Here is a 20632-nt window from a genome sequence, read left to right on the forward strand (position 1 = left end):
TTGTAAACCACATGACCACTCAGTTAAATTTTTCTTTAATGTATTTTAATAGTTTGTATCCCTCGTTTTTACCATACAGAAAAATGTTTTGTTTAAAACTAAATATACTAGTTTAGAATAAAATATATTGTAAAATAAATAATGGAAATATTAAGAGAATAGATGGAATTGTTTAAAAAAAACTGATAAATAACTAGGTATTAATAATCAAACAATATCAGTTCATAGAATTGACACAGACAATCTGAAATATGATCAAAGCAATCGCTTTGAATCATTATTGTTAAGAGCTCTATATTTAATTGAATGTCATTTCATTTACTAATCGTCATTTCTGTTCAAAATAAAAATTGTAATAAAAATAAAAAATTACTTAAAAATAAATTGCAATCAAACAATACACAATGTATACTAGGGTGGCTCTTATTTAATACTTTTTCGATTTTCGATGCTACCTTACATTGTTTCCGTTATCTAAAAACCAAATGCTGAAAACTTGAGAAAAATCGGATAATTTTAAAAATAGTTTATTGAAAGAAAGTTATAAAAATTTAAATAATTGTTTTCGATTCTAACAAAAGCTAAATGAGGATTAAAAACGCAAATTTTAATAGTCTTACTTATGGTTTAGCGTGAGGGCCGACATGAAATTGGCAGATTTCGATGAAATTTAATATTAAAATATTGCACTTTTTTATATTTAAATGGACTAAGTCAAAACCATTAACTTTTTGAATCAAATAATCAGGTATATGATGAAAAACGATTTGAAAACGGCAAAATGTGAAATTAAATATTCACATTAATTAAGGTAAACAAATGGAGAGTTGCTTATTTTGTGGTTTTTTGTTATAAGAATGATACGTAATGAAACAAAAATTGAATATGAAATCAATCGAAATTCATTACACCTAAATCGTTTTTGAAATTGATTTCAGTTTTGAAAGCGATCGTTTTTCATCACAAGCCTGATTAAGAAAATTTATACAATTTTTTTAGTTTGAAAATTACAATATTTTTGAAGAACGGAGTTTTTTTAATCTAATTGAGATATTAACTTGAATTTTTTTTTTGAAAACCAAAAATTAACTTGTGTGCTGTTTTTCTATAGCGAACGAGTACTTTGAGTGGAAATTTAACATGTGTTTTGTTATTGTAACAAAAACAAAATACATGTAAAACGTCCACTCAAAGCACTCGTTCGCTATAGAAAAACAGCACATTAGATAACCAAAAATTAACTTCGAAAAAAGACCAAAAAAAAAATATTTCGAAATAAATATGAATCAAATTGTTCCTAATATTTGCAATCCTATTAAAATTTTGATACAAATTTTAGTTTTAGAATCTCAATAAATATGTTATACGTAATAAAATCTTTATTTATTAATAAAATTTAATGAAATTTTCAACGTTTTTAATATTTGTCATTCTAAATAACAAAGTGTAAAAAAAACTTCTCAAAAGCTCAAAGGAAATTCCGCAATTTCTAAAAATTGGAACCAAAATCCCAAGAATGGTATTTTTTACAATTTTTCCCATAGGGTCCACATTTCCTTCGGGACTGGGAAAATACTTTCGGGAAAAGTAGGGAACACATCAAGGTTTTTAAATATGCTATCCGTTTTCTGATCCCAGCTTTGGGATTTTAGGCCTAAAGTTGAAAATTTGATAAAAAAATATAGGTCAAATTCCGAAAGACGAAAAATAGGAAATTTTTTTACGCCAAAATATTCTCCGTAAAAATACCTTTTAGAAAAACATAAAATGGTTATATGTTCTTAAAGAAAGTTTTTTTTAATAAAAAAGAGTTAAATCACCTTTTCAAAAAACAGCAAAAATCTACTATTTTTAAAATTTTTAAATTGAAGATAGTTTATTTTTCGATCCATAATCGCTATTGCTCTGAAATCTTTTGTATATTACTGGTAATTTAGTTGGCTAACTAACAAATAAAATTCGAGTCCATTTTGTCCAAAACAACGCCCTACATATTTAAAAAAGCGAACCAAGTTATGGCAAAATTTTAAAATTTAAATTTCGGAAATTATAATAAATCGTATGAAAAACAAAAAAATGGCACGTCTTTAAAAATTTGACATGTCGAATATACCCTACTTTGAGCCCCCATAGCGCCGCCCCTGAAGCATTTTAATAACATAAACTCGAATACACCTTGGCTACGCCCACGTCATATTTTATCCCGATCAGACCCGGCGTTTAAAAATTCCAGATTTATTTAAAAAAAATTTGGAACATATTAACAATGAATTTATTAAACGACCTAATTTCGAATTTTAATTTTTTCTTCACAAAAAGGTTTTTGTGAAATTGTTAACGTTAATATTTTCGGATAAAACATTCGGATAAAAACTGAATCGTAGGTGTTTTACGTTTTTAATTTAATTAAAATATCTAAAATCTAAAATTTCCAAATTAAAATGTTTCTAAGTTATCCGATTTTGCTCAAATTGTCAGCAAAAAGTTTAAAAATATGGGCCACTCTAATGTATACAAATCGAAAATAATTCTTCTTCCCCAAAATGTTCTCTTGTATTTCACTTTCCCTATTAAGTTTTTTTTACTCATAAAATATTATAAAAGATATACAATAGAAACACACTACGTATACGTATTACTCGTACATATGTATGTATGTTTTTTTCATCACTTATACGACACATATTTATTTTGAATTTTCCCTTGCACTTGCTCTTGAAAATTGTTATTTATGAATTTGTAAAAATTAAATGAAAATAAAATAAAACAAACAAAAACACAAAAAAAAACTAATATAATTTTCTTTAATTACATTTTAGTGGTTTTCTTCTAACGAAAGTGTTTGGTTTGAAAATTATTTCTAAGAATTTTTTATCATTTTTAAAACTTGAAATTATCAAAATCTTGAAAGTCAATTTAAATTCTTTAAATTATGGGCAAAAATAAAGGAGGTGGTGGAGGAAGCGGCGGCGGAGGAGGAGGTGGCGGCGGTGGTGGCAATGTAAGCAATATTTGTGTTTTACAATAGACAAATAATTTGAAACAAAAATGTGTCATTTAGTAAGTGTTATTGGAAAATTATATAATTAATTGTCGCTTTTAATTTAAAGTTTTAATGGCTTTTATGGAAATGCATGATGAAAGTGTGAGACGTTATAAAAAAATAGCAATTAATTAAATTCCTAATATTAAAAGTAGTGTTTAAAATCCAAAAATTACACATGCACTTCAATTAAAATAAAAAAAAATATATAATTTTCTTTCGGCTCGGAATCCATATGTTGGCAGCAAAATGGAAAAGGTCATAGCTAACACTGGCCAATACTTTGAATAAATTTATATTGTACAAATGATTCAAAATAAAAGCTACAAAATTTTAATAAATCCCGTATTTTTAAGTCATACACCCAATAAAATATTTGAGTTTTTTATACTTTACTAGACATGCCCTTAAAAAATAGATTTGCTTTGGATGGGTCTTATTTTGATCATTAGTAGCTAAAACTAACTACTGCAAAATTTAAGTGCAATTGGATAAATATAACCCATGTCGGAAATCGATTGAAAGTTGTAAAATTGGTAAATAATGTTACTTTTTTTCGATATCTTAAAAATATCCCATGTTTACTAGTTGAAAAACCTGTCCATGTCCAGGCAAATTATCAAAGTCAAAAAATCCAAAACGGTATAAAAATAAAAAATTGTAAAGAATTTTTTTAATGGTTTTTAAGGAAGAACAATTTTATTTCTTTAATTAATTAATTTCTTTATATAATTCATTTTTCTTTATAGAATGAAATACGCAATTTCCAAACAAATAAACCTAACAGAATCATATATATATGTATATTATATGTACATATATATAACAAAAAGCAATAACTAAAATTGACTTAACTGCCCTTACGAAGCATACTTCCACTTTCACACTAACATCATGTAGGTATCTTGCTCTAGAAAATGCAGCATACATTTGACCACGGCTAAAAACTGATTTAGGCCGAGGCCACGCAATGAGCGGCTAGTGGCGAGCGTCAGAGCGATGAGCGTCATAAAATTAAAACAAATGAAATACTACCGCTCAGAAATGCCGCTCATTACGTGGACACTTCAGTAGTATTTCATATGTTTTAATTTTTTGACGCTCATCGCTCTGACGCTCGCCGCTTATCCGCTCATTGCGTGGCTTGGGCCTTAGGCAGATAAATCCCCACCTTTTCCATCGTCAGACCTTGTGCTTTATTTATTGTTATGGAAAATGCCAGCCTTATAGGAAATTGTGATGCGGGACTTCCTTCTGCAGTGCCTGTCAGGATATTTACACATATGAGGTTTTTCGAAAGTTTGGACACCTGCAATCTCGTGCCATTACAGAGTTCTCTCCTCGTATTTGAATTCTGCAGAAGCATTACTTTAGCACCGACCTTAAGGTTTAATTTATGAAGCGGCATACCAGCTATCACATTCTACTGTGTCAATACTCAAGTATGTGGAACGCTCGCCCTCTAAAAGGTTTAACACCTCCTCGTTGATTTGACAAACATCATAATTTCTAGGGCAAAGAATGACAGATTTTGAATACTTTTCTACTGTAGAAGAATTAAATTTTTCAACAAAAATGCTCTTTACAATTGAGTCTTGAATTATCATTTCTTCATAAAAATCTATAAAATATAAAAATTCCCTGCAAAAAGTAAGTAATTATATACAGTGACCGACAAAAGTCTACATACGACCATTATTTTCGTAGCTCGCGGACTTCTAAACCATAATAAGTAAAAGTAATGATGCAGTTATATTTCAAATGCATTTTTAGTAATATAACAAAAAAATATCGCTAAATTTATAATTAATTTATCTTTTATTCACAAAAAATTAAAAAAATGTATTGACAAAAGTCTACATACGATCTGTACACTAAATAAACATTTTTCAGCGAATACAAATTTTCATTAAATTCAATATTTCATTGGGCCACCGGGCATCAACAAGCGTCTGGGCATCGAAGCGACTAAAATTATATTTTGCCATTCTTCTGGAAGGATGTGTTCGGATCTTCCGTTGTAGAATTTCCCACACGTGCTCAATAACATTTAAGTCCGGGCTTTGAGGTGGTGTGTACAATCGTCATGGGGCATGGTAGAGTAGCCAATCTTTGACAATTTGAGACCAATGTTTCGGATCGTCATCTTGCTGAAAAATCCAAATTTATCCAAGAGTTAAAATATTAACGGTTGCTCTCAAATTTTGTTCCAAAATGGATTTGTACTGATAACGATCCATATTATCCTCAATAAACACTAACTTTCCCACTCCAGAAGCAGCGACAGTACCCCAAACCATCACACTGACAACACCATGCCTAACTGTAGCGAGTAAGTTTTTCGGATCCATTACTGTATTTGTTTTGCGCCATACTTTATCCTTCCCATCACTTCCAAATATGTTATACTTCAACTCATCAGTGAACAAAACTCGCTTTCAGAATTCCATGTCCTTTTCAAAGTGCTTTTGGGCGAATTCCAAACGAAGTTTGCGATCCGTTCGCTAATTTACGAGGAGTTCTGCTTTAATTACCATTATTATTTAAGGTTCTTTGAATTGTTCGTGGATGAACAATAACTTTTGATCTTGTTGCGAGTTCTTTGGCCAATTTTGTGGTATTTACTTTTGAGTTTTTGTTGACTTCTTTTAAAATGAAGATTACATCTCTACGATGTAGTTTCTTTGGGCGACCACTTCGCAGCTTGTTTTTAACTCTACCACATTTTTCAAAGTTACTGAATATTGTTTGAACTGTAGACTTAATAAATTGCATGCTTATCTGTTAGTATTCAAAAAAAAACCAGAACATGCTGTGGTCGTATGTAGACTTTTGTCAATGTTTTTTTATTGTTTTTTATGAATAAATTTGCAAGTTTACATTGCAACAACATTTTTTTGGTGCATAGCAATAATAATATAGTTCAAACAATACTGCATTATTTTTTTATTTACCGTGTTTTCTCTAATAAAGTGGCAAAAATTGTGGTCGTACGTAGACTTATGTCGACCACTGTATGTAGGTCTATGGCCAAAATCAATAGTCCCGCGCACAGTGGTTTAAAAACTTTTTTTGGAAATAATTCGGTATCTTGGGAACTATTGGAGATATTGTTACGAAATTTCACATGGTTTGAGCTGAGGCGTTTTCGAGTTGATTTACGTTTGTTCAGCTTCCTAGCGCTAATGGGGGCAAATACGTAGCCCCTCAAAGTTGGTCACCTCGGGTCTCAATTTTTTTAAAAGAATCGCCAAAAATTGCAAAAAAAAAATTAATATAAATAGTTCTTGAGAAGATCTACAAAAAAATACCCTTACAAGTGTAGGTTATCTCTATTAGTTGAAGAGATATTCATGTTTATTGATTTATTTTTTTAATTTTGCTGGGTCTTTTTAGTTATTGACGATAAAATTCTAAATAAAATAAAAAAAACTTGCTAACAGTTATCTCTTCCCTATAAAAAGTTATACGCATCCAAAGTTGGAACTTGTAAAAAGGCCCGTATTTTTTACGTTTTTCCCAAAAAAACCCATATATTTTTTCTTTTGTAGAAAAAAAATTTCTTCGGGACTATATAGAATTTTTATATGATCCGGAAAGATAACTTAATGCGAAAGCGTGTAAAGAAAAATTTATCTCACTTAAACGGACATACCACCCCCAGTCCTATCCAAACTTGGCCAATTTAAAAAAAAAAATTCGGTTTTCCGATCCACGAAAAAGCTCCATATTTGTATAACCCCATATGTTTCTTAATTCGGATCATAAATGGATTTTTGGCGATTTTTTTTTAAAAATTTAAGCTCTCTTTTGAGCAAAAAAAATCAAATAAAGGGAAAAAAAGCAGAGACATAACTATTATAAGAAATATCTAAAAAAATTTAGCCATAACTGTTATATTGTAGAAATTAATTTTTGTTTCTTTAAATAATAGTTATTCTCAATGAAAAATTCAAAACTCAAATGTTTTGCAGCAAATGTTTCACAGTATGGATGGGGACTAAAGCTGAATTCACCCATGAGTTTCTGAAACATTTTTTGTTCGGAATAATTTTATTTTTATATGTAGTTTGACGTTCTATTTTTGAGAGAGACTTCAAACTACATATAAAAAAAAAATTGTTCCGAACAAAAAATGTTTCAGAAACTCATGGGTGAATTCCGCTTAAGAGTTATTTATAATAAATACTAGCTGTCTCGGCAAAAGTTGTTCAGCCATACAAATTATTTCTAGTGAATATTTGGGTTCCAGCGGTATGAAATATACTCCACGACCTATTCTCATACTTACCAATTATACATACATAATTTCATAAAAATCGGTAGAGCCGTTTCGTTCTGTTTGAATTATTTGGATATTTTGCTAATATAAAAATAATTAAATCGCGATTAAAAAAATGTGTAAATTTGGGGTTATATGTATAAAACAAATGCGAAAAAAAAGTTTTTGGGAAAAAAATGGAAACAATTTTTCTGGATAGGGACCCCCTAATGACCTAGCAGTATGAAATAGACTTTACGACCTATTCTCATACCTACCAAACATACACACAAAATTTCATAAAAATCGGTTGAGCCGTTTCGGAGGAGTTCTAACACTAACATTGTGACACGAGATTTTTATATATTAGATTTTTTTTCGTTACTCATAACTTTTATTTTCGATTTAACTTCAGCTGAAGTATCTCCACTTCAACCAATATCCGATTTTCTGATTTACGAATCGACGAATCTAAATACGTTATCGTTGTTCAGAACATCAAGTGAATTTATCTTCAGAAGATTACAAAGGCAATACATCGCGAGAGTTATTAGCAGCTATAGCTGAAATAGAGAGCTTTAAACCTATGAGACTGGACGTAGAAACCGATTTGTTGCAATAAATAAATTGGTTCATATTGTCTATGCACTGCCGGTTATACGGCTTTCTGTTGAAAAGCATTTCCTGCTTTGCGTATTTTGTTGACTGAGAAAAGGTGCATTTTGGCGGACAATGCGTTTGCTAAAACATTGATTGTAAAACAAAATTCTTTATAATTAAAAAACACACAATAAAAACCATCAATCTCATACCAAGCTTATTTTTTGCGACTTTAAAGGTTAAATACAATGTATGTACTAATAAAATGCAATCAATGTGACGAAAGAAACTTCTTTTGAGTTATGAGCAACGAAAAAAATATATTCTTTAGAATAACTCTTATTAGGCAACTTAAAAACATACAAATTGAAAACAAAAGTTATGAGCAACGTAAAAAAATATAAATCGAAAATAAAAGTTATGAGCAACAAAAAAAATATTTATTATGAATAACTTTTATTTGAAAACGTAAAAATTATTATTTGATTTATGCCTAACTTTTACAGTCTCAAAAAATTTAATAACAGTTATTTTTGGTCTCTCAAAAAAAGTCTATTTTTTATTTTTTTTTGCTAAGAACAATAGGTAATAAGTTACATGGATGAGAAGAACTATCCTAAGGTATCTAAACAAAGGTCACTTTTATGTTTTCCAAATTGTAGCATAGTACAGAAAACCCATTTTTGTGAGACTATCTTATACAAAATCTTTAATGTATACAATCTAATATAAATCCTAAATAAGATTTATTCATCCTAGTATTTAGTTGCATTTAACATCATTTGAAAGTTTTCTTTTTTTGATAATGCAATCTTTACTTGATATGAACTTTTTAAATTAACAGCTTCATCTCTTGTCAGGAATTACATCATCCGTTTATTGTAACCAACCTTAAGTGTTCTCAATGATATTTGTGTTTTCTTTTCCAACTTCATTTATTTAAGGAAGTACTAAAAGTTTGCAGTTCATTAAGAACTTTCTCCATTTTCTCCTAACAGCATTTTTTATGTTTTTGACTTAGAAAAGCATGTAATTAACTAGCTCTAAAAGTGAACATTTTCCCTTAATACAACGCAACTAACTAAACTAAACACAAGTAAAATAAAATAAAATAAACTTTAAACTTTGTTATTTCTTATTTTATATTTTTTTTCTTTCCCTTCTTCTAACTTAAACTAAATTATCCATTAACAAACAGTTGGCTCTTTTATCAGTTGAAAAAATAGTAATAAAAATAAATAAAAGAGACGGTAATTAACCTTTTTAAAAAAATAATACTTGCTTATATGCTCTCATTGCAGAAAAAAGGCGGTGGTGGAGGTGATAAAGGCGATAAAGGTGGTAATAAAAATAAAGGTGGTGGAGCTGATAAGGGTGGTGGGGGTGGTAAAAAAGGACAAGACCAAAAGGCAGCTGCTGGTGGAGCAGGAGGTGCCAAAAAAGGTGGCAAGAAATAGTTTCCAGAAATTAAAGATTAAAAAGATATTCAGTTTATTTATGTTTAATAATGTTGTTTTTTTTATTTTATAATAATTTTTAAACCATTAAAATATGTTAATAATACTTTATAAAAGTAGAGACAGAAACAATTAAATAAATTATGAAAATATTTTTTTTTTAAGATTTTCTTATAACAATTGCACATTTGTATTTTTATTTTTATAAGTATGTTTGTATGTATAGTATACGGAAATATTAAAATACTTGCTGTAATAAAAAAGTATGTATGTATGTAGTTTGTATCGTTGTTAATAATTATTTTATCGAAACCATTCTTGGGACATGGCGCCAAAGAATGATGCTGCTCCAGATTTCGCTTTCGTATCACTCTTACGTGTCGATGTTGATTTTCGTGTAGGAGTTGTCTAAAGTTTAAATAAAACATATATGAAAAAAATAGTTTAATTAAAGTAATTAAATATTACTGTTATAGGTTTAGTAAAAAGTTTGTGTTATTAATTTTTTTTATTTTTAACACAAAAAATATGATAATATTTAAATTGTGTCTAGGGAAACAGATTTAAAAAAAAATACAAAAACGTTATGTTATGTTATATGTGATTAGTTTATTAACTAGTATAATATTATAAAAATATACAAAACAATTATAGCACTACCACAATTATAGTTATTTTTTAATATTAAAGAAATATAGCAAAACTTCCCGCATATGACGCTTTATTGGCACAAAATTCGACATTTCTGAAGCAAAAAAAAACTTTGCTTACACTATAATGGTCAATAGCTAAGTGGTAATAAATGACAGATATGTAACCTTCAAAATGTCATAGAAGTTATTAAAAACAAAAACCGCGTTCATAAGATACGCCATCTCTTGTAAATCCCGCATTTTTTAGTTATACATCCAATCAATTGATACCAAAATTTTACATGTTACATTACAACATTTTTTTAAACGAAATTGTGAACGATAAATCCGGATTAAAAACGCAAATTTAAACTAAATAGAGACCGATTGGAATTTGGCTAATTTCGAGGAAATTTTCTTAAAAAAAACTCACGGGAATTTTTTTCATAATTGAGCTGTGTATCTAATAGGGTATTCAATTAATCGGGTTTCTGGTTTAATCGGTTAATCGAGCAAATAATTAATCGGGGTTTAGATTTATTCGGTTAATAATCGGTTAATTTAAAATTATTCGATTAAACGAATAATTTCTATTTTAATTTTAAATTGAAAATACAACTACGAATTTGGTGTAAAAAACATAAAAACAAACAGAACATAACAATTAGGGTATTCATTCGACTAATGATCGTTCGATTAATCGAATAATTTCTTACGAATAATTATTCGAACAATTTAAAAATTGCCATTTCGAATAACGAATAATTCGAACAATTTTATGCAGAATAATCGAATAAAACGAATAAATGTTCATATTTAAATTTATTAAATTGCTTAAAATTTTTCATAATTTCAGATTTAAATAAGTAATAATGACTCACAAACATTGCATTGTTTCTGAAATTCGACAAATAACTAACGACAAAGGGACTTTTGATCACTGTAGATGACTGTTCCGATAGCTTCTTCTATAAATATATATAGTAAATATTACTGCAAGAAGTTACAATTCTAGAAACAAATCTTTAAACATTTTTAACTTAGGACTTGAATCAATGAAAATAAAAGGAACGGAATAAAATATTGGTTATTTAGCTGGCGAAATATTAGAAGAATCGCAATTAATAATCAAAATATTAAATTACATTAAAGTGGTGTTGAATGTGATGGAGAATATGATTTTGAAACGGTCGTCGAAAGTGATATTGAGGATAACATTTATAATGATTACATTGAAATAGATGAAGGTCATGATCTTAAAATGTATATATATGTATATAAATGATGTTATTAACCGCGTAGGTGAGTGTTGCAAAATATCTAATAAATCTAATCTTAAACAAAATATTGCAAACTAACGTTTTGTTGCAAGAAAAGCATGGAGTTCGTTTTCTACATGATTTTGAACATCGTTGACTATCTTTGTCTAACATGGTAATAAACTTTTTTCGTATTTGTAAATGCGTCAATCATGCACTGCCTGACTTCAAATTAGCCACGTACACTGACAATGATATAAAACTGTGGACAGATTCCCTTTATTGTGTAATTCCCCAAGACCACTTTAGTAAGCAAAGATTCGGCAACGTTGATAGAGCTTGATGTATAATACAATTTGTTATAAATAATTTAGAAATAGTGAAATAGAGAATTAGTTACTCAATTTAAAACCCGAATTAATGAGCGACATAACAAAGTTCTTAATACGTTTATATTGTATTTGAATTCAGGATCATGTCCAACTAGTTCAAATTTTTTAAAACATAGCTCCAAAACGGTAACTAAAGAGTTTGCTAGTCAATTGGTTTGTAGATTGTTCGGGAGTTAATCTGATCAGAATATTTCTGATGAAAATTTAATGATGGACTTTGTTTTCGAATGTTTTTTAACATTATCAATACTTGAATTGTTAACTTTAATGTTATTTTTTGTTATTCTTTACTTTTCAGTCTTTACTTTAAAAAAAAAAAAAATTATTCGAATAATTCGATTAATTTTAAACGTGTGATCGAATTATTCGAACAAGTTAAAATCTCTTATTCGAATTATTCGTTTTATTCGAACAAGGGAAAAATCGAATAATTCGAATACCCTAATAACAATTCAACCAAAAAATAATAGCAAATATGGTATTTGAGATCATTTTTTGTATACATATGAGTTTTTTTAGGGTTTTAGTGAGATTTTCTGAAATAATTTTTTTCTCTAGATTTAATAAAACTTGACTTGGAAAAAACTCTCTCGCTGATTGTATTTGTTGGAGAAATCAAAAGCATGATAAAGAATATCAAATATGTATGTCAGTTCTTTTTTTATTTCTTTTTTGTAAGCATAAAAAATCTTTAGATTTTGAATATTTTTAATAGTTTCGTTTAAAAAATAGTTTCTGAAAAAGACTCATTAAAAAAAAAGTTTCGTCTATACATGTAAATACAAACAAAGTTTCAAATACATGCAAATTAAATATGTCAGTTGTTATAATCACTAAACATGTTTATTGGATGTTCAAAAAAATATGTAATTCTAATTTGAAATTTTCTATTTGAATTGAAACGGAAAAATAAATACAAAAAAAATATGTTAAAGTGAAAAAAAGGAATTTCGGTTAATCGGTTAATCGACACAAATTAATCGGTTTATTTGTTATTTGAAAATCGGCCATTTTAAATTATTCGAACAGTTAACCGTCCAAAATTAATCGGTTAACCGATTAACGGTTAATCGATTGAATACCCTAATATCTAAACAATTTTTTCAACCGCTACACCATTTTATCCTTTGACATTTATTTAGTACAAACCTGGGAAAATTTAGCTATATATTTGTATAATATCTTTAGCTTTTCTAAAGCCTTTTGGGAAAAGGTTTGTTGATGATCTGGCCTAAGCAACCAGTGAAATACACATATGAACTCGCTTATCCCCCAACAATAATTTATCAATAATTAAATTGAGAATTTAATACTATATCTTAATAGAAAACTTTTAAAAAGATCTAATTTTATTTTAAATTATTTTTATTTTTTTGGTAAGTCTGTCTGCCACTGGTTCTCGTTATCAGATCTTGCATCAGTTAGTTTTATATACTAAAGAATAAAGAATTTATATTTTTACAATTGATATTAAAAATGATTATTTTTGATAATTAAATTGAAAAACAAGTAAGAGTTTGTCTATGTACAGAACTTAGTATCCGCTAAACATACAGTGAGTGACAATACAATGTTAACTAATTGGACAAAATCGAAAATTCAAATTCTTATAAAATTTGCATTTTATTTACATGTTTTTTTAGAAAGTTTTCAGGAGATCAAAAATATTGATTACTTCTGTCAATTTCCTATATCATTAAAAATTCTCTTACCTTTCTTCTAGCAATTTACGTAGCAAAAAATTTTAAATTTTAGTTTGTCCCTGATTTGTAAGGACATTTGTATGAAATGTACAAATAACTATTGTTTCCAAAATAATTTTAAATTAAACTAAAATGTATTATGTACGTCGTTGTCAACACAAAGTCACGTCGACGGCAAAAAATGGTCGTTATCGATAATATTTGGTTAAAACGAGAATTTTCTATCGAAAGGATATTTAACAACGACACATACAAAAATTAAAAATAGTTGTGATTAGAGAAATTAAAAAAATTAAAATCAACAATGGGATGCAATTTGTAACCGTTATGGCAAAACTTAGATGTTCAACTTTAAATAATTTTAAACATGGTTGGGATAAAATCAGTCTAATGTCAATTTTAATGACACTTTTCAAACCTAAAAAATATAGCGACAAAATCAAAAATGTTGATCCATCGAGTAGTCGGGGCTCCATAGTTGAAAATACATATTTCCCAAATCCGAAAAAAAATATTTTTTGACTAGATATTTGAAAAACCGAACAATTCGGAACAAAGACATATATGAGATATAATCTAAATTACTTTATTTAAAAGTCAAGAGATGAAGTTTTTGTTTTTCACTGGAATCCATTACAAAAAGGCATTTTTTATTCGAATAATAATTATGTCATGAAATGCATAGGGACGGACTAGGAATGCCAAACGGAACTGGGCTTTCCAAATACCGGTATTTTTTTGGGACTTCGGGATTTTTGTTTCGGGATTTTGTTTCTCAAACTATTTTTTTTAAATATATTTAAGTAAAAATATGAGAGAACAAAAAATAATTCATTGAATTAAAATAAATTTTACACAAAAGATATTTCATATTTATTCCCGTATTCTAAACTTTATGACAGTGAGGAAACTATAACAAAACTGAAAATTGTATAACTTTTGTATGCAAATTGATATTAAAAATATTTTTGTTATAATTTTGTTATTGTCATATAGGTCGGAATACGGCCGTTAATAGAAATATGTTTGATAACAAAAGTAGTAACGATATTCTTCATTAAAGGACGATGTTTTGAGTATATATCCTGTGTTCATAATAAAAGGATTTTTAGGGAAATACATTGGAACTAGGGTACATTACCATTAATATGAGACCAAATTGGTTAGGCAGTTTTAAATTTATGCAAATCTTGAATTATTACCAACTATTTAAAAAAAAACTTATGGTGCGAAAAAAATTACAAAAATAAATTATCAAAATAAAATAGATATTGAAATAATGGTAAAACAGGGTGATTTTTACATCGTTTTCTTACATATTATTTTTGTTTTAGTCTTATTTCTTGCAATAAAAAGATGTCATTGTTTTGCCAATGCTAAGAAGTATAACCACATTCTACCAACAAAAAATTGCTGAAAAGTATGTTATTAAATCACCACAACTAACAAACCCGAAGTTAAATATTAGCGCGTCATAGGAAGAATTTTTGTAATTTTTGACAACTTTATATGCAGTAAAAATCCACCTTTACAATGCACTATAGTTCAAAGTATCACTTTTTCCGTGCGAAATTAATAACTAATAAAGTATTCTACTGTTTGATACCAAAATTGGACCATAGGTAGAAATACTTATATTTTCAACAAATTTAAGAAAAAATTAACCCCTTGTCGACCATTAACCCATCAGGAGAAAAATAAAGTAAATTCATTGCTTTTGATTAGAAAAAATTTATTTCATATTAGTTTTCAGTCAAATTAGTTGAATCAGTAATTCATTTTGTAAACACATTTGATTCAATATATATTAATTGAAGTATCAGATAAAACTTCGCACAGTGGTATTGAAAAAAGAGGGAAATAAATCTGTAATTTCTAAATCCTTAGTCCTTAGTTAGATTTGAATAAAATTTGACATGCGCAAAGAAGTGTTGACGAGTTTAAATTTTGACCGCATGAGCTCACCAGGGGTGCGGCCTGGGGTCCCCATATTAGGATATGTATTAGGGTATGTTCAATTTTTAAAACGATCCTATTTCTACGTCTGTGTCTTATATCATCTGCATCGAATGTATTAATACCTTGTGTACTGTGGATGTCATTGGTAAACAAAGATACTAATCTCAAAGCATATACATATAACCATTAAGCCATATAGTGTTTTCATTTCGAAAATTATCTTCCTTTCTTCTGCATTTTTGACATTTTACTTTTAAGTAATTGTAGACAAAATGACGGACTTCTTCATCCAATAATTTCTTACAGCCCTTAGGAATAACAGGAGCACTAATTTTCTTCACAATATATTTAATAATAGCATCATACTTTGTGTCTTTTGGGCGTTCTTTTAGCCAAATTTCAAAAAGTTCATTTTTTTTATAGCACAGTAACCTAGAAAAAATTTAATTACTCAAAAAGCGCAAAAATGCGCAGTATGAAATAAAGTGAAATGAATTCACAACATTTCAATATATTTATTTCTTTTTATCTCAAGTTTAACAAACGTTAACATTTTTTTAAAAGCTTCTATAAAGTTAAAGTTTTGTAATCAAAAGAAATTACTTTAAGGTTATGTTTAAAAATTGTAATTTTTAATATAAAGGGAAATAGTTTCCAAATATTTAGGAAAGAAAAATTAAGTACTTAGACGTCTCGTTGTTTTCCATTTTAAACATTATTTAAATTATGCACACATTTTCCACAATTAACGGTTAAAAGTTACAATACAATATTGATACTATTCACAATTTTTTAAAAATGTATCGAAACTTTGACTTTGAAGGCGTGCTGTCAAGCAGTATTTTGTATTTTACAAAAACCAATTGCGAATTTGATTGCATTGGAGTTTTGGTAACAAATTGACAACAAAAAATAATGAATAATAACAACTTCGAAATTTGAATTTAGCACGGAAAAAGTGATACTTTGAACTATAGTGCAATGCTGCAAAATATCGATATTTAGATGTTATTTTTAAGTACAGAACAAAAATGCTATTATTTTGTGAAACCGGACAAAGGCTGACTACACCGGCACGAAGTTATTAACAGTAAAATCATATTCAAATTCTGATTAAGTTAGAAATCTTGATTTGTTCAATAATATTTTCATTTTATATTGATAAATTAATAAAATTGTATATATAGAGCCTCATTTTATAAAACGAAACGACAAACGATGAACAAATTTTATATGGAAAATATTCAAACACTTTTCCCAGTATTCTACATACTAGGAACGCTTCGTTTTACAAAATGAGGCCAATATTTTTGTTTAAAAATTTTACATTTTAAACGTTTTTAAGCACTAATGAAAAATTCACAGAATCACAGAAGTTATATAAAATGTTATTTCATAAAAGCAAACAAATATGCACCAGCTACTTTAGATTTAATTAAGATGATATCGCTTGTAAAATATGACTTCCATTATTTTTTGTTGGCTATAAATGTAATTTTTTCTACTTGAAATTTAGGGCCTCATTTTGTAAAACGCAACGACAAACGTAAAATAAATTTTGTATGGAAAAAAAATCAAGTTTCAAACCTTTTCCCAGTATTCTTTATAAAAATTGCTTACGTTTCGGAACGCTTCGTTTTCTATTAAAATATATTTTAATAGAAAATCTAGTAAATTTGAATTTATTTAAGAAATATAAAAAATAGAAAATCTGTTAATTAGTTTCTGTAGAAGGACTGTAGAAATTCTATATAATATATTAATTTTTAAAAACGTTATTGATTGAATTACGGATTTAATTAAAAATAATAATGGGTTAATTTGCTACACAGTTCACCCCACTTTAAAAATATTTAAATTCAAATTATTGTCAAATCTTAAAATTGTGCTTATTTTCAATTATGACTATCTGAAGTTTAAATACCTTTTTGAATATAATAGGAGTTCAACATGTTAAATTAAAACTTTGCCAATAATGCATGCAGCATAAAGCTAAACATATTATTAAATTGCCATTATATTTCATAAAAACATGCATACATAACACAAATGCATTTCTTATACGTCTATTACCCAAAAATATAGTTGCAAATATGTCAAGTTTTATGTTTCAAATAAATAATCCTTTAAAAATGATAATAAATATTAAAACAAATAATTATGTACATAATAAACAAAATAAAATTCATACCTTGGGTGATTCATTCAAAGAAGTCTTTTTAATTTCAAAAGAAGATGAAGTAGATGTCACCATATTTGTTGTATTTGTAACTACGGGCAAAAGTGGAAACCAAAGAGATGTAGAGCCACTAGAGCACAAACTTAACACATTCGGATCCTTTTCTTGCACTACTGCGCCAGTTTGCGATGTTTGCACATTCAGTGGTGTCAATACACCCAATAGGCAATTTGAACGCAAAACAGACCTTTTAATGTTTGCCATTAATTGCGATGAAAACAATTCGAAATCGAATGGATCTATAAGTTCTTTGTATGCGTTTTGTAATGTAGTAATATGTTCCTTTTGTTCTCTGGTTATATTGAAGGAACTCTGTAAGAATTTAATATCGAAATAAAGTTGTAATGCAATATTTTGAGTTAATGTGGGCTCATCTTTTAGTAGCTGTTGGTAGTGTTTTAGGAGTTCATCTATAAGTTTGTGATTGAATGTGTTTAGAACTTTTGTCGGCATAGTCTCTGGTATAATTTCTTTGAGAGATGTTATAAGAATCTGTAAATAGGACTGCAAGGAAATACGCGGTTGAGTAGGCACTCGGAATGATGATTGGACAGGCATATCTTGATCGTCTTTTTGATCTAGGGTAATCAGTTCCCAGTGCTAAAAATACAGAAAATAATTGAAAGATTTTAGAAAAAATGTTCTTTATAAAATGAAAAAAATCTTAAAGAAACAGAAATCACATATTTCCTCCAACATTAATCAATATTTGTTAACAAATCTTTAAAATACAATGCTTTATATGCGAGCACAGATTTCCTTTAAGATCTTTCTTAAACTTGTAAATCAAACTAGTACTTACTGTGAAGTCTTCCAAAATCACATTACATGTATCGATTTTAGCCAAATAACGACCACAGTTAAACTCCTGCAATAAACTTTTAATGATATGCACCCAAAATTGGTATATTTCATCCTCCATCAAGCCACAAATACGTTGCCAATATTCCATAGCTGTACTTGAAGCCGTGGTTCCAAGTAATTGACGCCAATTGGAAGATTGGCAGAAACACATTTTCAAATGCGGACAAAGTTCTATCAAAGCACAACAGCATCGTGCCACGAACAGCAAAGATTGACGATCTGTGATGTCCAGTTGTAAACTCTTGACTTTTGCTATGAATTCCGTAATATGCTGCTGGGCAGTATCTTTGAGAAATTCCACTAAAGCCTGCTTATCTTCTAGCTTTGCTGTTGGCTCTTCTAAGAAAATATTCATTTCTTTTATAATACCTGCTAAATTTTCGTCAAATTTTGTCGTAATTCCTATAATTTGATCATTATAACCCTTTGATTTCATAAGCAATTTTTTAATTTTTGAATCGTCATTCAAAGCATGATCCAAACTATTTGGTAAATCAGTGGGAAATTCTTGCCACAACGAATAATTTTTGTTATTTAATATTTCTGGTTGTCTTAAATAACTCTCTAGATTTGTAGAGGTTTCATTTATTGTCTTTGACCAGCTGTCATTTATAATATTACGCACACGTTGATTTATTAAGGGTACATAACGCAATTCATAGAAGTCCAGCGGTTGTGTTAATTGGAACTTAGCTGTCAAAGTATTTAAATTGAGTTGTTTTCTTAAATTGTTGGCTTCTGTTTTTATTTCCTGTATTGAATTCATTTGTGTAACCAAATCGAAAAGTTGTTTGAGTTGACTGCTGGCAATGCGCTGTGTATCTGTAAGAAATTGTTCTAAGGACAAGCGGACAGCTTCATTGTTAAGTGTAACTGCATCAAATTTGGGCTTGTAATTTAATATAATATCAGGTAATAGATGAGCAAATTGTACATCACCACTATCCATGCGCACAATGGTAGGTGGAGCATTTGGGTCAGAATATTCCGCTAGCTTCGTAAATAAGGGGCTTTTATCTAAAACAGAAATAATACGTTATTTAATCGAATAAAAATTATATAGTTTTTTGTTAAACAACTTACCCAAAAAACATTTTGCCACCATATCCAAACTATCGTTAAGTACTCTCAAACTGGATAGAATTCTCTCTTTTACCCTACCGCCATCGGCATTTAAACAATTGAGAAAAGCTGTACATCTTAAGTTGAGAAATGTCTTCAAAGCACTTTCCAATGTACAACGCTCCAATTGCAAAAGCGATAGTATACAATCAACGGTGAGATCTGGGCCCAAATTTTCTCTTTCTAAGGCAACCATTACCTTGTGTTTAATAGTCATATGAAATGGTTTTATAATTTCCCATTGCTTTTTTGCTACTGGTAACTTTAGCATAACAGGATTATTCGAATCCAATTGCAAGCCGGTACTAATATGACGACTAAATATAAATAGCTCTGTTGCAGCATAGTAATGTTCATGATCCAATTGCGACCATATCAATTCAGGCAATGATGTCAACAATTTGATTTGTATCATGGTGCTAAAATAGTTATTCAATTGTTTATTAGCATTTCTCGTCTTTAGTTCGCCGGCACTGTCTGTTTCCGTTTTAAAACCCAATAATTGTTGTTCATTCAGATTCTTGCAATTGCCATTGATGTTGTCAACTTGTGTGATTAATGCTTTAGTAGACTCCTGCATAGCGGCAATTGTATCAGCAGCCTTAAGCAAATCCCGATAACGTTCCCTATAATATAAAACAGTGTAATAAAACTAATTTTGTTATATTTATTTTGGTACTTACCCCACCATTGTTCGTAATTCTTCCCTTTTATTTTCCACCACTTCCTGAATTTTCTTGTGCACAGTATCAATTTCAATAACACTATGTTGCTCGAATAGTGTATCAACATTTAGATTTAATAAATTTAATGTAGCCATTTTAATTTAACTTAAATTATTGTTTATTTTTTTTAATTTTTGTTGTGTTAAAAATTTATTGTATTCAGAAGTATTCTGATACTTGACACGTACTTTTCCAAACAGCTGTAAGAAACAATTAATAATTCACAATAACCATCGTAAACAATAGTTATGTTCGTGTATATGATTTGTACAAAATTGTAGCGGCCGTATTCATGAAAATTAACATGTAACGGCATGTAATATTTAAATGTGTAACCATCATGGAAGAATGTCCATACAATCTTATATACTCATAA

At 28.6% G+C, this 20632-nt stretch overlaps 1 protein-coding gene and 1 long non-coding RNA gene across 3 annotated transcripts; one reads left to right on the forward strand and one right to left on the reverse strand.

The window, feature by feature from the left end:
* The first annotated feature begins 2994 nt into the window (after nucleotides 1–2994).
* LOC135959376 (uncharacterized) lies at nucleotides 2995–9639 on the forward strand. The gene is made up of 2 exons (XR_010576549.1): nucleotides 2995–3060; nucleotides 9206–9639. It is a non-coding gene; the product is annotated as an uncharacterized LOC135959376 (long non-coding RNA).
* Cog1 (conserved oligomeric Golgi complex subunit 1) lies at nucleotides 9395–20438 on the reverse strand. Of its 2 annotated transcripts, XM_065510475.1 has the most exons (6): nucleotides 20215–20438; nucleotides 19493–20157; nucleotides 18348–19426; nucleotides 17498–18145; nucleotides 17380–17430; nucleotides 9395–9769 (listed from the first exon to the last, which is right to left on the reverse strand). In XM_065510475.1, exons 1-5 carry the CDS (start codon nucleotides 20349–20351, stop codon nucleotides 17410–17412), a joined length of 2550 nt encoding a protein of 849 aa, XP_065366547.1. In that variant the 5' UTR covers nucleotides 20352–20438; the 3' UTR covers nucleotides 9395–9769; nucleotides 17380–17409. The 2 variants fall into 2 exon arrangements, with proteins under 2 accessions (XP_065366547.1, XP_065366545.1); XM_065510473.1 differs by lacking the exon at nucleotides 17380–17430.
* Between the last annotated feature and the right edge of the window lie 194 nt (nucleotides 20439–20632).

The sequence above is a fragment of the Calliphora vicina genome, chromosome 1 (assembly GCF_958450345.1).
Source record: "Calliphora vicina chromosome 1, idCalVici1.1, whole genome shotgun sequence".
Lineage (NCBI taxonomy): Eukaryota > Metazoa > Arthropoda > Insecta > Diptera > Calliphoridae > Calliphora > Calliphora vicina.

What these genes read in the sequence shown, in the direction of transcription:
- Cog1 (XM_065510473.1), bottom strand. Translation starts at nt 20,351, where the DNA reads ATGGCTACATTAAATTTATTAAATCTAAATGTTGATACACTATTCGAG. An exon ending in GGTGGCAAAATGTTTTTTGG is followed by an intron (nt 19,427 to 19,492) that starts GTAAGTTGTTTA and finishes TTTCTGTTTTAG; the next exon opens with ATAAAAGCCCCTTATTTACG. An exon ending in CTTTGAATGAATCACCCAAG is followed by an intron (nt 9,770 to 17,497) that starts GTATGAATTTTA and finishes TTTAAACTTTAG; the next exon opens with ACAACTCCTACACGAAAATC.